Below are 17,781 nucleotides of genomic sequence, written 5' to 3'. Positions count from 1 at the left end.
CCTCACACACCCCAACAAACCTGTAAGCACTTGAGCAACAATTTGCTGTTTCTATTTCCCAGTCATCCTCTTCATCCTCAGTCCTATCTCTTGCTGTTTTTGTTTGCTCCAGCAAGACCATATTCCCCAGTATCAGTATCTACGTGAAACTCAACACCCACAATTTCAAACAGATTTAATGTGAGCTCCACTCGGTTAAGACTCTGTGACAATGGTGAAGTAATATCACTTGACTCGGCTGTGGAAATTTAATGCTACGACCTCCATGTTAATAATCTAGAGGAAGTTCCATTTTGTGAATATTGATCATTCCAGTTCAGTTCTTGGATTTGGTGGGAAGGTGAATTCTTTACCCAGCATCCAGAGCGGCAGAGAAGCCCTTCGATCCATGGGATCAGGTTGTGCAAGTATTCAGTATACCCCATATTTTCACTTGCAAGCAAAATTGGTACATTGCGGTTGCCTGTTGTTCATGAAGAGTCTGCAATTTCAAGGTGAAACTTGGATCTTTTACAATGTAAATTATTTGGAAACTGTCAATAAGTGTCCATTTATAAAGGTTGTGTTATATAAATACTCTGTACCACAATTAGAGCTTCCTTTGCCAGTCACAATGTATACTTAGCAAATTCAATTTGTCCTTTTTTAAAATCCACTTCAAAACTGTACAAAATTTGCAAAAGAAACTAGAACTAAATGAACTCCTGGGCGTCCAGCTTCACATTTTGTGTGTCTTGTTGATTAAGAGCCATGATTTAAAATATGTGTTTAGCGTACAGCCTGGTTCAGAAATTTGCCTTTCCACACTTGGGTTCCAATTTCGTCCAAGCTTTGGATCTAGTTCCTCTGGTTCAGAGCTATTGGGCTATGGCAGTCTCAGTCTTGTGCTTAACTAAATGCAAATATTGCCACAGTCCTGGAGGACCAAAGGCTGCTCTCCGCTTTGAGAGCTGATCGGTGGTGGTTTAACTGAGGGTTACCACGCCTTAGGAGAGGGGAAAGATTGAGAAGGTTGAAAAGAATTTTTGTTTTTTATAAATTTAGAGTACCTAATTAATCTTTTCCAATTAAGGGGCAATTTAGCGTGGCCAATCCACCTACCCTGCACATCAGTTGTGGGGGCGAAACCACGCAAACATGGGGAGAATATGCAAACTCCACACGTAGTGACCCAGAGCCAGGATTGAACCTGGGACCTTGGTGCCATGGGGGGGTAGTGCTAACCACTCCACCACCGTGCTGCCCAGGGGCCTTCAAGAATAACCTGAGCGGGTATGGAAATTGAACCCGTGCTGTTGGCATCACTCTGCATCATGAATCAGCCATTCAGCCAACTGAGCGAACCAACCCCCCTACTGAGGATGTCAGGAATGGTGCGTAACAATATGGCAATCGCTCTCTTAGGTTGTAAAACACCTGGGGCGAAATTCTCCGTTATCGGCGGAAAGTCTGCCGATCGGCGCAAAAAACGGCGCAAATCCGACTTCCGTCACGTCGGAAAAATGGGTCGAAAGTCTCCGGCCCGAAATGGGCTAGCAGCGACGTAACGGGATCCGCGCTTGCGCAGTGGTTCACGCCGTGCAGCGTCATACGCGCCGCACGGCGTGACGGCTCACAAGGCCGCGCTGCTCCCCCCCACCCGACCGCAACACCCGACTGGATGGCTGGCCGCCGCTCAGCCCCGAGGTTCGAGTCACGGGATGTGGAGGCGCTCCTGGACGTGGTGGAGCAGAGGAGGGACGCCCTGTATCCCGGGCACGGCCGCAGAGTTGCCCCACGCCACAGCCGATGTCTGTGGAGGAAGTTGCAGAGGCCGTCACCGCTGCGGCCCTGACACCACGGACAGGCACCCAGTGCCACAAGAAGTTGAACGACCTCGTCAGAGCAGGCAGGGTGAACCTCCCCATATCCCCCCCTCCCACATATCCCCCCCTCCCCCATATCCCCCCCTCCCCCATATCCCCCCCTCCCCCATATCCCCCCCTCCCCCATATCCCCCCCTCCCCCATATCCCCCCCTCCCCCATATCCCCAAGTGAATCCAGCCCTAACCTTAACCTCTGCAATGCACGCGCAACCGATGGCGTGCATTCATATACCTGCCTAACAGTGTTGCCTTTTACCCCTGCCACCACCGCCCCCGCCCCCCCCACAGGAGAAGCGTGCACACAACAATAGGGAGCATGTGAGGACTGGAGGAGGCCCCGCTGATGAGAGGCCACTGACCGAACACCAGGAAAGGGCACTGGAACTGGCTGGCGGACCCGACGACCGGGAGGTTGCTGATGCAGAGGTCGGGGGCGTACTAGCAAGTGAGCCACCGACAGCCCGTCCCCATATCCCCCTTCCCCTATATCCCCCTCCCTCATATCACCTGATCACTGCCTGATGTCTAAACATGCATGCTTCATTGTGTATCGCAGGACCAAACGTCCAGGCACCCATCCCCGCAGATGCAGATCACCCGCAGGATGCCCCTCGGAGGCCATGAGAGACGGAGAGACACGGACCCTCCAGCATGCGACGCCCGCAGGATGCCCCTCGCGCACCACGGGAGACGGAGAGACACGGACCCTCCAGCATGCGACGCCCTCAGGATGCCCCTCGCGCACCACGGGAGACGGAGAGACACGGACCCTCCAGCATGCGACGCCCGCAGGATGCCCCTCGCTCACCACGGGAGACGGAGAGACACGGACCCTCCAGCATGCGACGCCCGCAGGATGCCCCTCGGAGGCCACGGGAGACGGAGAGACCTGGAGCAACAGGGAGACGACACCCCCGTCACGTGCGGGAGCGACCACCCAGCGACGAGGGGGACAGCCACAGGCCCCCGTCACATCCGAGCCGGGACAGCACTGCCCGGGACAGCACTGCCCGGGACAGCACTGCCCCGGAAGACGAAATACCGGACAGTGACTCAGAGTGGATGGGTGGAGACGAACCCCCACCCCAAAGTGCCATGGACTCAGAATGGGACGAAGAGCACGACACAACGCCACTGCTGTCACCAACACCCTCCACCATCGCAGAAACACTCACCTCGGTTGGGCACTTTAGTGATGAGGCGTCTGGTACACTCACTGGTACGCGCAACACAGCCGTCCCGGTACAGCAGGTGGAGGTAGGAGCAGCAGAGGGGCCGGGCGGTCGGAGGGCAGCCCAGCCCAAGCGAACATCTGCCGCCCAGATGGATCCCGGGTTCCTGGAGTTACCACACCCACACATAGATCCGATGCAACCACCGACCCGGAAACGAGCGAAGAGGGTGACGGGCGGCTTGCGGCGGCTGCAGTCGCAGGTGGAGGAGTCCACCCGCGTCCAGGAGCTGGGAGTGGTGCCGGTCATACGTGCCACCCAGGCCGACACCGCACGGGTGGCGTCCGCAGTGGTGGAAATGGGTGCGACGGTGTCAGACATGGGGAACGGTTTGCGAGGCCTGGGGCTTTCCGTGCAGGCAGCGTCAGTGGCCCAGGACATGGCTGCCCTCTCACAGGAGGCCATGAGCCAGTGCCAGCGCCAGATGGCAGAGGCGCTCAAAGCCATAGCCCAGTCTCTGCAGGCCATGGCCCAGTCTCAGCAGGCCATGGCCCAGTCTCTGCAGGCCATCGCTGAGGGCATCGGCGCCAGTGGCCATGTGCGAGCCGGCATCGCACTGTCACAGACAGGGTTTGCCAACCCCCTGGGCTCCATGGCTGCAAACCTGCAGACCCCTGTCGATACCAGCACGGGCCTCCAGGACTGGCAGCGCCAGATGTCGGGGGGGGCGTCGGTTGGCCAGTCCGTTCGCATCCCCCACCCATTTAGAGGCCTGGGGGCCATCGGGCACCCCGAGGGAGGAGGAGGTGGTGTGGTCCGTCCCGGCTCCTCCTGTAGGGGAGGTCCCGGTACACCGCGACACCTCGGACTTCCCCTCCCTTCCGTCCCAGGTGGGCAACGGGCAGGACAGGCTGGCAGCTCGCCATCCCAGTCGCCCGGGCCGCAGCCTGGCCCATCTAGGCCAGGACGCCCCAGGAAACGGCCGCCAAAGGGATCCAGTGTCAGAGGGCAGGAATCACAGGAGTCCACCTCCAGTTCTGCTGTACTGTCTGGGGAACAACGTAGACGCAGTCAAAGGGCCCGTAAGGCCAAACAATTAGACACTGAGTAAGTTGGCACGGGTGCAGGGCACAGATGAGTTTTAGGGGCTAGGGCACGTGCATGAACTCCTTTGGTTATTAAAGTCAATGTTACACCTACAGAAGCTGCCTTTGTGCTCTGTCCAAAGCGTGCGGGGGTGTCATGTACGTTGAGCACAAGTGTGTGTGTGAGGGGTGGTCTTACCTCAGCCCCAGGTGAGTCTGCCCCCTTTCCCCTGGGCCGCCATCAACATCCCCCGGGCAGAGGACGGGACCGTGCGCTGCAGTGTCACAGCCGCATGCAGGGATGGTCCGGGTGGATGGTGGTACTGTGGCCATGGGTCAGACATAGTCCAACGATGTGGAGCCAGGAGCTCACCGCAGGGCGGGTTGTCATCATCCTCCATGGCCTGCAATAGACACGCGTCCACCCGCAACTGTGTGAGCCCGGCCCGTTGTGCCGCAGGCGGATCGGCAATGGGGGGGTGGTGTGCATGCGGGTGGGGTGGGTGGGGTTGGGGAGGGGGTTGAGGGTGCTGGGTGGGTGGATGGGTGGGGGGTGTGGGTGGTCGGCTGTTGCCATGGTGTGCGGTCTGTGGCCATACTACCCGATTCCCACACCCATCTAGTCAGTGAAGCGGGCGGCTATCAGTCTGTCCCGTGCCCGCTGGGCCAGCCGGTAACGGTGGACAGGCACCCGCCTGGGTCTACCCCGTCTGCCCTGACCATTACCCCCACCCCCCTCATCTGGGGAGGACTGCGCCTCTTCCTGCTGCTCCTCCACTATGCCCTCCTCTGCCTGCGGCACATCGCCCCTCTGCTGGGCTATGTTGTGCAGGACGCAGCACACCACAATAATGCGGCCGACCCTATCTGACCGATACTGGAGGGCGCCCCCAGAGAGATCCAGGCACCTGAAACGCATCTTCAGCACGCCAAAGCACCTCTCTATCACTCCCCTTGTCGCTACATGGGCATCATTGTAGCAGTTCTCCGCCTCATTGTGGGGCCTCCGTATAGGCGTAATCAGCCACGATCGCAATGGGTAGCCCCTGTCGCCCAGCAACCAGCCCCTCAGCCGGGGATGGATGACCGCGACAACACGTATGAGTCGTGTACACTGCCTGGGTAACGGGCGCAGGCGTGCAGGATCCTCATGCGGTGGTCGCAGACCACCTGTATGTTCATCGAATAGGTCCCCTTTCTATTGGTGAACACGGCCCTGTTATCTGCAGGTGGCCGCACGGCGACGTGCATCCCATCGATCGCGCCCTGGACCGTGGGGAACCCGGCCACGGCAGAGAAGCCCACGGCCCGGGCATCTTGGCTGGCCCGGTCCACGGGGAAGCGGATGTAGCGGTGCGCCATGGCATATAAGGCGTCTGTCACTGCCCGGATGCATCGATGCCTGCGACATGCCGGACAGGTCCCCACTCGGTGCCTGGAATGACCCCGTTGCATAAAAGTTCAGGGCCACTGTAACCTTGACGGACACGGGGAGAGGGTGTCCCCTGCCAGTGCCACGCGGTGACAGGTGTGCCAGCAGGTGGCAGATGTGTGCCACGGTTTCCCGCCTCATCCGGAGTCTCCTCCTGCATTCCCGGTCCGTGAGGTCCTGGTATGACTGCCGGGGCCGGTGCACACGGGACACCCTCGGGTGCCTCCGTTGCCGTGGGGCCGCGACGTCCTCCTCCCCCTCCTCGTCCGGTCGGGCAGGTGTCCCTCCAGCCTGACCGGCTGCCGCCTGGCCCTCTGCGGCAGCCTGCGCCGCCTCTCTGGCACGCTCCTCCTCATCCAGGGCAACATAGACATTAGCGGCTGCCGCCACGGCGGCCAACATCGCTGGATGATCGGAAAACATGATGGCCTGGTTGGGGGGGGAGGGGGGGGGGGGGGGGGGAGGGGAACGACGACATGTCATCATTGCCCATGTCCCCTCCTCCCCCCAGCCAGGTGGCATGGACCGCATGGGTCCAACTGTTGGAGGCTGGCACCTGGCCAGGTGGACCAACTCACTTGCCCTCGCATCCCCCTCCCCGGCACGGACCCCCCATCCCCCTCCCCGGCACGGACCCCCCATCCCCCTCCCCGGCATAGACCCCCCCATCCCCCTCCCCGGCACAGACCCCCCCCATCCCCCTCCCCGGCATGGACCCCCCCCCCCCCCAACCTCCTCCCCGGCACGGACACCCCCCAACCTCCACCCCGGCACGGACCCCCCCCAACTTCCACCCCGGCACGGACCCCAACCTCCTCCCCGGAACGGACCCCCCATCCCCCGGCACGGACCCCAACGACCTCCCCGGCACGGACCCCCCCATCCCCCTCCCCGGCACGGACCCCCCCCCCCCCCAACCTCCTCCCCGGCACGGACCCCCCCCCATCCCCCTCCCCGGCACGGACCCCCCTCCCGGCACTCCCCTGGAGCCCAGCCCACTCTAACCAGCCCCCCCCCCCCCCCCCCCCCCCCCCCCGCACACACACACACACAACCCGAGACACACCTCTCCTCACGCATTCAGACTGCCTGCCCAGAGCCAACCCCCCAGGCCGTCACTCACCTCCACGCTGGTCGGCGTGACCCTGGAGCACAGGGTCACGCCGATGAAAAGGAGGTTTAATTTACGTTGACGTGAACGGTCATCACGTCAACGGGACTTCGGCCCATTCGGAAGGGAGAATATCGGCAGGCCGAAAATCGGCTGCCTTGCGCAGACCCGTGCCATTCTCCGATGGCAGCGGCGCCATGAACGCCCCGCCGACTTTTCTCCCTTCGGAGACTTCGGCAACCGGCGGGGGCGGGATTCACGGCGGCCAACGGCCATTCTCCGACCCTCTGCGGGGTCGGAGAATGACGCCCCTGGTCTTCCATGCAGTATGCTGGCACGGAATGAGTTTTAGATTTAGTTTGCAGTATACCTGGTCTTCCATTCATTGTACTCGCACGGAATGAGTTTTAGTTTGCAGTTGACAGCTTTCTACAGCCCCTTCACCGCCACAGGGTGCCAAAGTGACATTATGATCAGCACACATAAAATGAAAACAATACAAAAAGAATCAAACAGACATACTTACAAATAAACCACTTTGAATTTTCCACTTTTTCCACTGTTAGATATTGTAACTTCATAATCGCAGCTTGCTGGTAACTGATCAGCATTATCTTCCTCCCCCACTGAACTTGAGGGTGGATTCCAGGACAAGACAGCTGATTTTTCTTTAATTTCAGACACCTGGAAACAAAAGTACAGTTAAACATGAACACCAGAATAGGATAGCAGCTTCAACAGCAGTGACAATCAGCAACATCTTACATTTATATTGTGTCTTTCAAAAGTAGAAAAATATAACACAACACGTCTTTGGGGCTTCATCAAACAGCAATGGTCACAGAACCAAAGGAGGAGATATTTAGTTGAGCAAAAGCTCAGTGAAAGAAAAAGGAGGTTGGGAGGTTTAGGGAGGATATCCCAGAGTGCATGGCCATTAACGGCGGGGTGAAGGCAGAACGCACAAGCGTAATGCTCCCCGAGAAAGTGTAGGGCTGGAAGGGATCACAAAGACATGGAAGGGAAAGGCTGCAAAGGTATTAAGCACAAGAATGAGAAATTTAAATGAGGCTATGGAGAACATCAACAGCAGATCAGCTGAGGCAGGGGCAGAGGCACGTGATGTTAGATGCCAAAGTAGGAGGTCTCTGTGTTGGAGAGGATATTAAGTCAGAAGCTCATCTCATTATTCAATAGAATACTAGGTTTGTGAATGGTTCGATTCAACCTAAGAAAACGGCATTGGAAGGGGTTGGAGTCCGAGGTAAAAGGACACTCTGTGGTAAGGATGAAAACTAGATCTTCTGCCTTACCAACGATTAATTAGAGGAAACTGTGTTTCATGTACATGTACGGTCATAGTGGGGTCAATTTGCATAAATTCAGTTTACACATGCAAGGTGCCCTCAAGTCTATGGATCACGTTGCTAATGGTAAGCATTCAAATGCGCAAGAGCAGGCGATGAAGAATAGTTCTTTGAATGAGTCTACACTTATGTTATGGGCCAGGGTTTAGAGAACCCCAAAGTGTATCATGGAGTTCACCTGACCCACAACTTTTAATAGATTGTGGTATGGGGAGATTACGGCCCACTCTACAGGTGTGGTACAGCAGAAATTAAAAAGTATTTTTTAAAGCAAAACAATGTTTATTCTATGAACTTAAGTTAACCTTTTTAAAACATAGTGAACATCTTAGCAACCATTAATTCAAATACAACCCCCAAAGAATACAACACTGAGTAATCCTTAAGATGTCCTTTTAACATCCATAAGACTTAAAACAAAACCTTTCAACAGAAGCACATCAGGTTAAAGTCACTATTGAGAGCAGTTATTAGTTTTAAATCACCCAAGGATCGATTTGCAGTTTTTAGATTACAGAGAGAGAGACTCTAATACATCTTCTGGCTGTGACTACAGCTATCCAGCTCTGAAAACAAAACTAAAACACACCCTGCAGCAAACAGCCTAAAACGAAAGTAAAAAGCAGAGACAGCCCAGCTCCACCCACTCTCTGACATCACTGCAGTAATAAAAACCCATTTCTTAAAGGTACTCTCACATGACACTTAATACTGTAAGGGTGGGATGAGAATCTTGTTAAGAGTTCCTCTGACTATGATTGGATAGCTAATAGTTGAACGGAACGAATCAAGATAGTTCCACTGAGTTGGACAATAGAGGTGGCGAGAGAAGATGGTGTTTTGACAGTGTTAATAGCTGCAGAGAGTTCTGGGGGATAATACGCCATAATCAAAAAATGTCATCAGTAAATTTGATTCATGCCATTTCAGTACAGTGGTAGGGACAAAAAACATTTTTAAACACTTAAAACATTTTGTTGTGGAAGATGGGCACAGAATTGGGAGGTGACACACCTTCAAAGACTGGTGAAAAAGGGGGTGTGGGAGCATTGACGATGGCATGGTAGTTTGTCAAGATACAAGGATAAAAGGTGTTTTTTCAGGCAGAGCTGATGATTGCAACTTTTTTACTAACAAGTGCGGGCAGCATCTGAGCAGATGGATTGATTAGGAATCATTCTGCGGCTGCGAGACTAAGCAGGTACTCCGATTTTGGTTCTTCCTCAATTATGCTATAAAATCAGCCGTCATGAGCTGTGCAGGACTAATGTTGTCTTCTTTCTTGGAGAGAAGAATATGATTCAGTCTCAGAAGCTGGCCTGGTTCCCAGTGAGAATACAAGCAAAATGAACTAGGAATAGACCACTTGGCCTTCTGAGCCTGTTCCATTCATCAGTAAGATCAATCATGACTGATCATCTACCTCAACTCCACCTTCTCACAATGAAAGCATAAGAAATAGGAGCAGGAATTGGAGCATCAAGAGCAATAATTAGAAAAAACACACCGCAGGATATCAGATAGCAGGCAGATGTGAGAACCTTTCCAATTTCCCCCCCTTTCCGAATCCAGGAACACTGAAGTCAACTTGCAGCACCATCATTAGTGCAAATGTCAGAATCAGAGCTTATACCAGGGATTGTGCTTGCGTGCATGGCACACCATTAAGCCAGCCATCATACAGCACTATTACACCAATTCTGAGTTTTAAAAAAAAATCTTTAATCTTACTTACCAGAGGTTTAGCAATGCCAGAAAGAAGTTCTTGTAATACTTTTGTTTCTAAATCTGAATCTGCGAATTATAAAAGCACACAAAAAGACTAATTACAAATCAATGCATAAGACTGAGGTTAGTACCGGACTACAAAAATCAGCATAATTTCATGGTAATCTTGCATTTGAATGACGATTTAAAATCATTTCATGACTACCATTTTACTCATACATGCTGTACCACGTTAATAAATTGTAGTTGCACTTGCTCAAAACACTTAACATTCATATAAACCATTTTTGCTTAGTTTGACCACAGGATGATGCTTTGTTCAAGTCTGAATGGTGAACATTTGCTTAATGCTTAGAAGCTACTAATTAGATCAGGTTTCCTCTTCTAGTCCAATGTACCACTGTTTAAATATGGGGCAATTGCCATGTTGATGTTCGTTTCTCAAGTGCAACATCGGCAGTCATTCCTGTCAGCTGCTTTTCTGTCTGCACAATTTAGAATATATTGTTCATCATTTAGATAAATCATGGTTACTGGAACATAACATTGGCAGTCACACAATGCTCTGTCCTTAAACAGTAGATTAATAAATTCTACCACATCAAAACACAAACACACAACCATCCAGTTTTTGAAGTTGTGTGAAGGAGGTAGGTGAACAGCAGATACATATTTATCTATTCTCTTTGGTACAAAGTCAACACTGTCTCTGAACAAGATTTTAAACATTTTTAAAAATGTAAATTCAATTTAAGCTAACACCTAGATAATCTAGCACTGACTTAAAAGAAAACATTTCTGTAGCTCTTCGCTGTGATAGTAAAGCGGACTTTCTACATGGGGAAATCCAATCTGGCAGCATTTGAGGTATATAGAAAAAAAAGCAACCAATACTACATTTGTCAATTAGTTCAGCTCAAAACCCATTCAGAGTTTACCAAATGCTTGGAATGCTTTAGTGGAAAATCTCACAGTCTCTATTTCATTCTACTTAATTTACTTAGAATGTAAGCTTATACAAAAAAGTACCTGAAAGTGGTTCTGAAGAACAATGCTAGCAATTTTGATGACGGAAGAACAGTTTATCCTTGTATTAGTCTAGGTTGTATCCGGCTGGTGTTAACAGGCAAGAACATTTTGTTGCCAGGACCAACTCGATGAATATAAGCTAATCTTTGTGAGTCCGATGCAGTTTCTATACAATGTACAGCAAAGCTCACAAAAGACCACAACTGACCCAGTCCCTGTTGTTTTTAGTAATGAGACTGCAATTTTTAAAAAAAAACTCTTGCAACAGTAATCTTATTTTCCAAAGTGAAACCAGTCTCCAATTAGAATCTTTACAATCTAATGCAGTTGGTAACTTGGAGGGGGGGGGGGGAGGGACAAAAGTGGCTACACATCAAAAGTGATTAACTACCTGCCAGCTATTTGGAGGATGTGAAAGGTGCTGTATGAATGCAAGTTATTTATTTAATTTCTTATCCATATGGCTCAGTTATCTATCATAATCAGCTGAACCAGCAGGAAATATATTCGGTTTACATTTTAAAAATTAACTATCTTTGGATTTAAAAATAAACAAAATACTTCAATTTCTGCACATTGTCACTGGTATATTTCACGATTGAGATACATTGGATTGGATTTGTTTATTGCCATGTGAGGGACAGTGAAAAGTATTTTTCTGCGAGCAGCTCAAACAGATCATTTAATACATGAAAATAAAAGAAAATACATAATAGGGCAACACAAGGTGAATACAGAGACACCGGTATACAGGAGTGTAGTATTAATCAGGTCATTTCATAAGAGGCTCGTTTAGGAGTCTGGTAACAGCGGGGAAGACGCTGTTTTTGAATCTGTTTGTGCATGTTCTCAGACTTTTGTATCCTGATGGAAGAAGTTGGAAGAGTGGGTAAGCCGGGTGGGAGGGGTCTTTGATTATGCTGCCCACTTTCTCAAGGCAGCGGGAGGTGTTGATAAAGTGTTTAGTACTGTGTGGTGCAATAACAGCTAAATTAGCAGCAACTAACTTGCCCAGATGCAGGAAATTGATGCGCACGAAAGATCATTAAAGCTTGCCCTATACACTAATGGCTGGAGCTTCATAACGCAAAGTTTAACCAAATCCCACACCTCGCCCTCCACCTCCTCAAACATCTGCCATAAACAGCTAACATTGCCACCGCAACCCACACCCCACTACCACATCAACTAAGCTATGTAACCTCATGGTAGAGGAGAAAGGACCATTGTCTGTGCCTTTGGGTTACTAGCCTCACATGGCCGTGTTCAGTTAAAAAGTTGTCAATTTAAGCCCTGCGCCAAGAGTCAACACAGAGTCTAAATATTAGTCCTCGACTGAAATTGGCCTGAATGGTCAATGGTACTGATTGCCCTTCAGATATAAAATTAAACTGAGACTTTGCCTTTAGTTTCTGGTAGTTCAATAAAAAAACAATTTCAGAGTTGAAGAGTAGAGAGAGAGTCCGCCCTGTGTCTTTACTAATTTTCTGCCCGAACTGACCATTCATCTTGCTGTTCGAGACTTTCTGTTATCCCTGCCTATGTTGCAGTCACTACACTTCAAATTAATTTGAAGTATGTGAAAGTCCTTTGAATTGTATTGTCAAATTTGAGATTATATGTGAACATAAATATTTCTTTGACACTGGCTAATAATCCATTACTTAAAACTAATACAATTCCAAGATGTCACTTCCGAACATTGTTCTAGTTCAACCGCAATGGGCTCTAAAAGGAGTAAAATTCCATCCCAAGATTTAAGCAGACATGTAATCCTATTGAGGAGAAAAAATAGGATTGTTCTTCAGGTGACAATTCAGTGCCCCAAAATGCCTTAGGTACCGGCACAAATTCCAGAGTCCATTTTTGAAAGGAATCAAGAGTTTGTGGTAGGAAAAAAGCAAATTTAGTCATACAGCCTTTTTCAGGTTGACACACAAATAAGATTGAAATTTTAAGAATTCCCATTAAAACTTGAAAATGGGAGTTCCTGGAAAATAAACCAAACTTAAAAAGGAATGAAGGACACTTTTCAAAACCAAGGTAAATCCAATTGGAAGCTTCTAATATACCAAAGGTGTTGCGCCAAAGTTTGCACATACAGTCACTGAAACATAAAGTTCCCAGCATGACCAATGACAAAACAAAAAGTATCAGATTGAAGACAATTGTACTTGAGTCTACTGAAGCAATGAAATAAAAATAGTGATTAGATGCAGACCAGCACAATAAGCTAATTGTCCTCCTAGCAGAGTAGTCATAGGATTAAAATAGTTTGGCTCAGATTTCTTTCTTCAAGTTTCAAGAAACTGGATTAAATATTTTAACCAATAGTAGCTCCCTCTTGTAACAGGACTTTTGATCCATAGAGGTCCTCTGTGTTTCGCTCTTACTGTTCACAGAACCGACTATCCTACACAGGATTATACATTCCTGAAGCTAAGAAAGTGTGAAGAAAAAAAACATTTTTAGCAGGCTTGGAGGCATTTACTAGCTGTTTCTATCCTTCCTACAAAATAAAATAATTGATCAAGTGCAATTAATTGATCAAATGCACACGGTGTAACATTTCTGAATGGTAGGATAACATTTCAATCTCACTAAATGAAAATCAGCTAGATACTAATTTCCATGGATTTTTTTTCCCAAACTGCAACAGAAGAGCTGCGGAAACCTCAAAAGATCAGAGTGAATGAGTTTTTTATGGAGCTTTGTCAAAGTTACAATGGATAATGAGACGACCCTCTATAGAAACTCAGCTCTTCAATGTGCAACAACACATACAAAAACACAAATTAATCAGGATTTTAAATAGTTCCTGAATTTTAGGCTATGAAGTTCAGATTTTATAACAACTACACAAAATTGTCCAAAAATAAGACTCGATTCTCAATTATAGAATCCTATATGTCTCAATAAGGTCATCTCTCATTCTTCTAAACTCCAATGAGTACAGGCCGTGCCTACTCAACCTCTCCTCCATACCTAGGATCAACCCAGTGAACTTTCTCTGGGCTGCCTCGAATACCCATATATCTTTCCTTAGATAAGGGGACCGCAAAACTGTTCACAGTATTAAAGGTGTGGTCTAACTAGTGCCTTGTATAGTTTTAGCAGGCCTACCCTATTTTTAAACTTCATTCAAACAACAAAGAAATGTACAGCACAGGAACAGGCCCTTCGGCCCCCCAAGCCCGTGCCGACCATGCTGCCCGACTAAACTACAATCTTCTACACTTCCCTTTGAAATAAAGGCCAAGATTCCATTTGCCTTCCCAATGGCCTGCTGAACTTGCATGCTAGCTTTTTGTGATATATGCACGAGGCCCCCCACATTTCTCTGTTCTGCATTTTTCTGCATTCTCCATTTAAATAAGCCAGCTCCTTAATTTTCCTACCAAAGAGCATAACTTCACATCTTCCTACATTATACTCCTTCTGCCAAGTTTTTGCCCACTCACCTAACCTGTCTATATCCCTCTGCAGACTCTGTTCATCCTCACTACTTGCCTTCCCAACTATTTTTGCATCATCTGCAAACTTGCCAATCGCTCATTCACTTCTCTCATTCAAGTCACTAATACGGAAACAATACTTTGGGTGCAATATATTTAGAAACAAATATTTTTAATGAATATATACAGTTTGAATGTGCGAAATCCAAAGTTCTCAAAGTTAAACATTTCAGAATTAATGCTAAGTGTCCAACAGTAACTAAGCAAGTTCTCCTGCGCGAGGCTATACGAATGTGTATGAAATAACAATTACCATTAAGCATGGGAAAATATAACCGAACATAGCATAGGTATAAGTTAATCAAGTCAAAGATGTATTAGTGCAACAGATGGTAGTGGTTTTCTATAGAATTGTTAAAGTGTTGTCAATTTTTCAGGGGAATGACAGCACCTGCCATGCCAAAAGGACAATATTATGATAACTATCACCTCCAAATGGGACAGCATCCTAACTTGGGACATATATTGCAGCTTCTTCATCATCACTACACTATTATCAGAACACAATCACAAGAGCTATTGCAGTTCATAAAAGATCCACCACCACTTCTAGTCCAAACAGAAATGGGCAATAAACATAGATGTATCAGCACTGCCCAGGTTCTTGAAGAAATAAAGTTGTAAACTGTTCACCTAAACAGGAATGGAACTTTAAAGGCTACGGTCCCACCTCCAGTGTTATCACATCAGAAAACCAGACAATTTTAAAGTTACCAATTTAATTTAGAAATAGAGATTAAGGAAATTAGGCAGAATAGTGAAAGAAAATTAGTGGCAAATGTTCATTCATTGCTTTTATATGTATATATATATATATATATATATATATAGATATGGAAGTTTCCTGATGACACAGCATATATATTCAGAAAGTAGCTGATCCATATTAGGCTAGGCAAGCCTGGAATCAGCTCATTTTAAGGTGGCCTGGTGGTAGTTTTATGATTAGTAATCTAGAGACTCACAGGCTTGAATTCCCCCACAGCACATGGTGAACTTTGGAATTTAATAAAATAATCTGGAATTAAAATCCTAATGATGACCAAAAAACCAGTGTTGTCATAAAAACCCATCTGGTTCACTAATGTCCTTTAGGAAACAATATCGGTCATCCTTCACGGGACTTCAGATCCACAGCAATGTGTCCAACTCTTTAAAGAAAAAATACCCGCTGAAATGGCTTAGCAAGACACTCAATTCAGGGTCAATTAGGGATGGGCAATAAATGCTGGCCCAGCCAGAGAAGCCCACATTCCATGAACAAATGAAATGAAAATGAAAATCGCTTATTGAAGTTACTGTAAAAAGACCCTAGTCGCCACATTCCGGCACCTGTTCAGGGAGGCTGGTAAGGGTGAAAAATATATTTTGTTAGCTGATCTTACAAGAGATGCAACTAGCATATCTATCAGCATCTAAAGGGTTTAAAAAAAAAGACCATAATTCACTCCTGCCCTCTATTAAACAATTCCTGATGCAAAGTTGTACACATCAAGCACAAGATCAGGCTCAGCTTTGTTTTATTAAAATAGCTTGCTGCCATTCATCATCAAGGATCAATGAAGACCTTGTGTGAATCATAGAGCCCAAGACACAAAATAGTTGAAAGGGGAAAATGTAAGACAAAAGGTGCATCATCTTAGTGTTACATCATGGCCTTTCAGTATGACTATTGTGATTAGGGATTACACAATGTCATGAGGATTGAATTAACCTCAGAAAAATGGCCAATCCAAGAAGTGCAGAATTATCTTGAGTTACTGGTAGTGCATGAACTAAGGAAGTGTACACAGCAATTCAAGGCAGTGGCTCACTATCACTTTCTGCAGGGAATCTAGGGATGGGCAATAAATGATGGTTTTGCCAACGACGCCCACATCCTGAGAATGACGTTAGAAAGAAAATTCTTATTGTCTCATCTTTGATTCAAATGCAATTTAGTTTTCGCATCTTATCTTCAGCAAACTTAGTGGTTCACAGAATGAGAATCAAGAAAAGTAATGCTAATATAATTTACTTTTGAACACTCCAAAAGATAAACAGCTTATTGTAAACGAACATTTTATTTTTGACACAGTGAAACCCATCAGAATCTGCCAATTTGAATGAGTAAGGAGGTGGCTGTCTAGATATCCTTCCTCTTTACAAGGATATATTCTAGATTTTCTCTTTGAAATCTTGCGACATGAACACTGAACATGGAACTGCAAGAATTTAGCCAGTCTTGAGTGAGTGGCACAAGAGTTGGGCAAGTCTTTCTGTAGAGTATTTGCATTAGCGAGCAATATTCACATTCACTCGTTATAGTTTAGCAATTTTTTAAAAAAGTCTCAATTCAAACATTAGAAACAAATCACAGTTCTGACTCTCACCAATTGTTCGTACATTCATCCTAACCAGCCACATTTGGTAAATAACCAAAAGTCACCAAACAAATCACCAAATTAAGCTGTTGTTAAGTTTCAATCAATTTTACAAACAAAGTTCATCATTCAGACTAAATCATCTTGTTTATTACATTTGTGATATGCTACCAGTGCTGTACTTCTTTTACCAAAAACACTTGATAGCAAGGCTTACAATTACAATGCCTTAATAAAAAAAATGTTTTCCACTATTTTCACTCAAAGAAACTTTCCCAAATTTTTCATATTTTTCCATAATTGAAATTTTCACATATTTCTTGTCTTTTGTGCACATTGGAAACAATTTTACACGTATTTTTCACTTTCGATCCAAGCACGTTCTTGCTCAATGGGCAAAAAGAAGGCACTGAATAGTATCCCTATTTGCTCTATTCAATGCAAAAACCAAGTCTTTTGTATTATATCCAGGTTATGCAATTTTGTACTCCACATTATTCCTTTGGCTGAGTACCAAAGGAAATTCTTTTTTTAATAGGGTAGAACTTAAAAAGTTGTATTAAAAATTCACAGAATCCAACTGAGGGCTTTTGCGAGGCAACAGGTGAGGGAATTCCCGCAGCTCCCGACACAAGAGGTGCAGGACAGAGTGATCTCAAAGACATGGGTGGGGGATGGTAAGGTGTCAGATATATATAGGGAAATGAGGGACGAAGGGGAGACTATGGTAGATGAACTAAAAGGGAAATGGGAAGAAGAGCTGGGGGAGGAGATCGAGGAGGGGCTGTGGGCAGATGCCCTAAGCAGGATAAACTAGCCGTCCTCGTGTGCCAGGCTAAGCCTGATTCAGTTTAAGGTATTACACAGGGCGCATATGACTGGAGCACGGCTCAGTAAATTTTTGGGGGTGGAGGATAGGTGTGCGAGGTGCTCGAGAAGCCCAGCGAATCATACCCATATGTTTTGGTCATGCCCGGCACTACAGGGGTTTTGGATGGGGGTGACAAAGGTGCTTTAAAAAGTAGTGGGGGTCCGGGTCGAACCAAGCTGGGGGTTGGCTATATTTGGGGTTGCACAAGAGCCGGGAGTGCAGGAGGCGAGAGAGGCCGATGT

General features: G+C 47.4%; 1 protein-coding gene across 2 annotated transcripts in view; it reads right to left on the bottom strand.

Moving 5' to 3' along the window:
* LOC140420959 (fibronectin type-III domain-containing protein 3A-like) overlaps window positions 1-17,781 on the bottom strand; it is a 174,342-nt gene that overhangs the window by 38,363 nt on the left and 118,198 nt on the right. For both annotated transcript variants that reach the window (XM_072505159.1, XM_072505160.1), the window contains 2 exons: window positions 9,769-9,827; window positions 7,193-7,350 (listed from right to left, as the gene is read on the bottom strand). In XM_072505159.1, coding sequence (XP_072361260.1) covers window positions 7,193-7,350; window positions 9,769-9,827 — 217 coding nt within the window. The remainder of the gene's footprint in view (window positions 1-7,192; window positions 7,351-9,768; window positions 9,828-17,781) is intronic.

Source organism: Scyliorhinus torazame, chromosome 5 (genome assembly GCF_047496885.1).
Source record: "Scyliorhinus torazame isolate Kashiwa2021f chromosome 5, sScyTor2.1, whole genome shotgun sequence".
NCBI classification, from domain to species: domain Eukaryota; kingdom Metazoa; phylum Chordata; class Chondrichthyes; order Carcharhiniformes; family Scyliorhinidae; genus Scyliorhinus; species Scyliorhinus torazame.
This window is presented reverse-complemented; position numbering and strand designations above follow the sequence as displayed.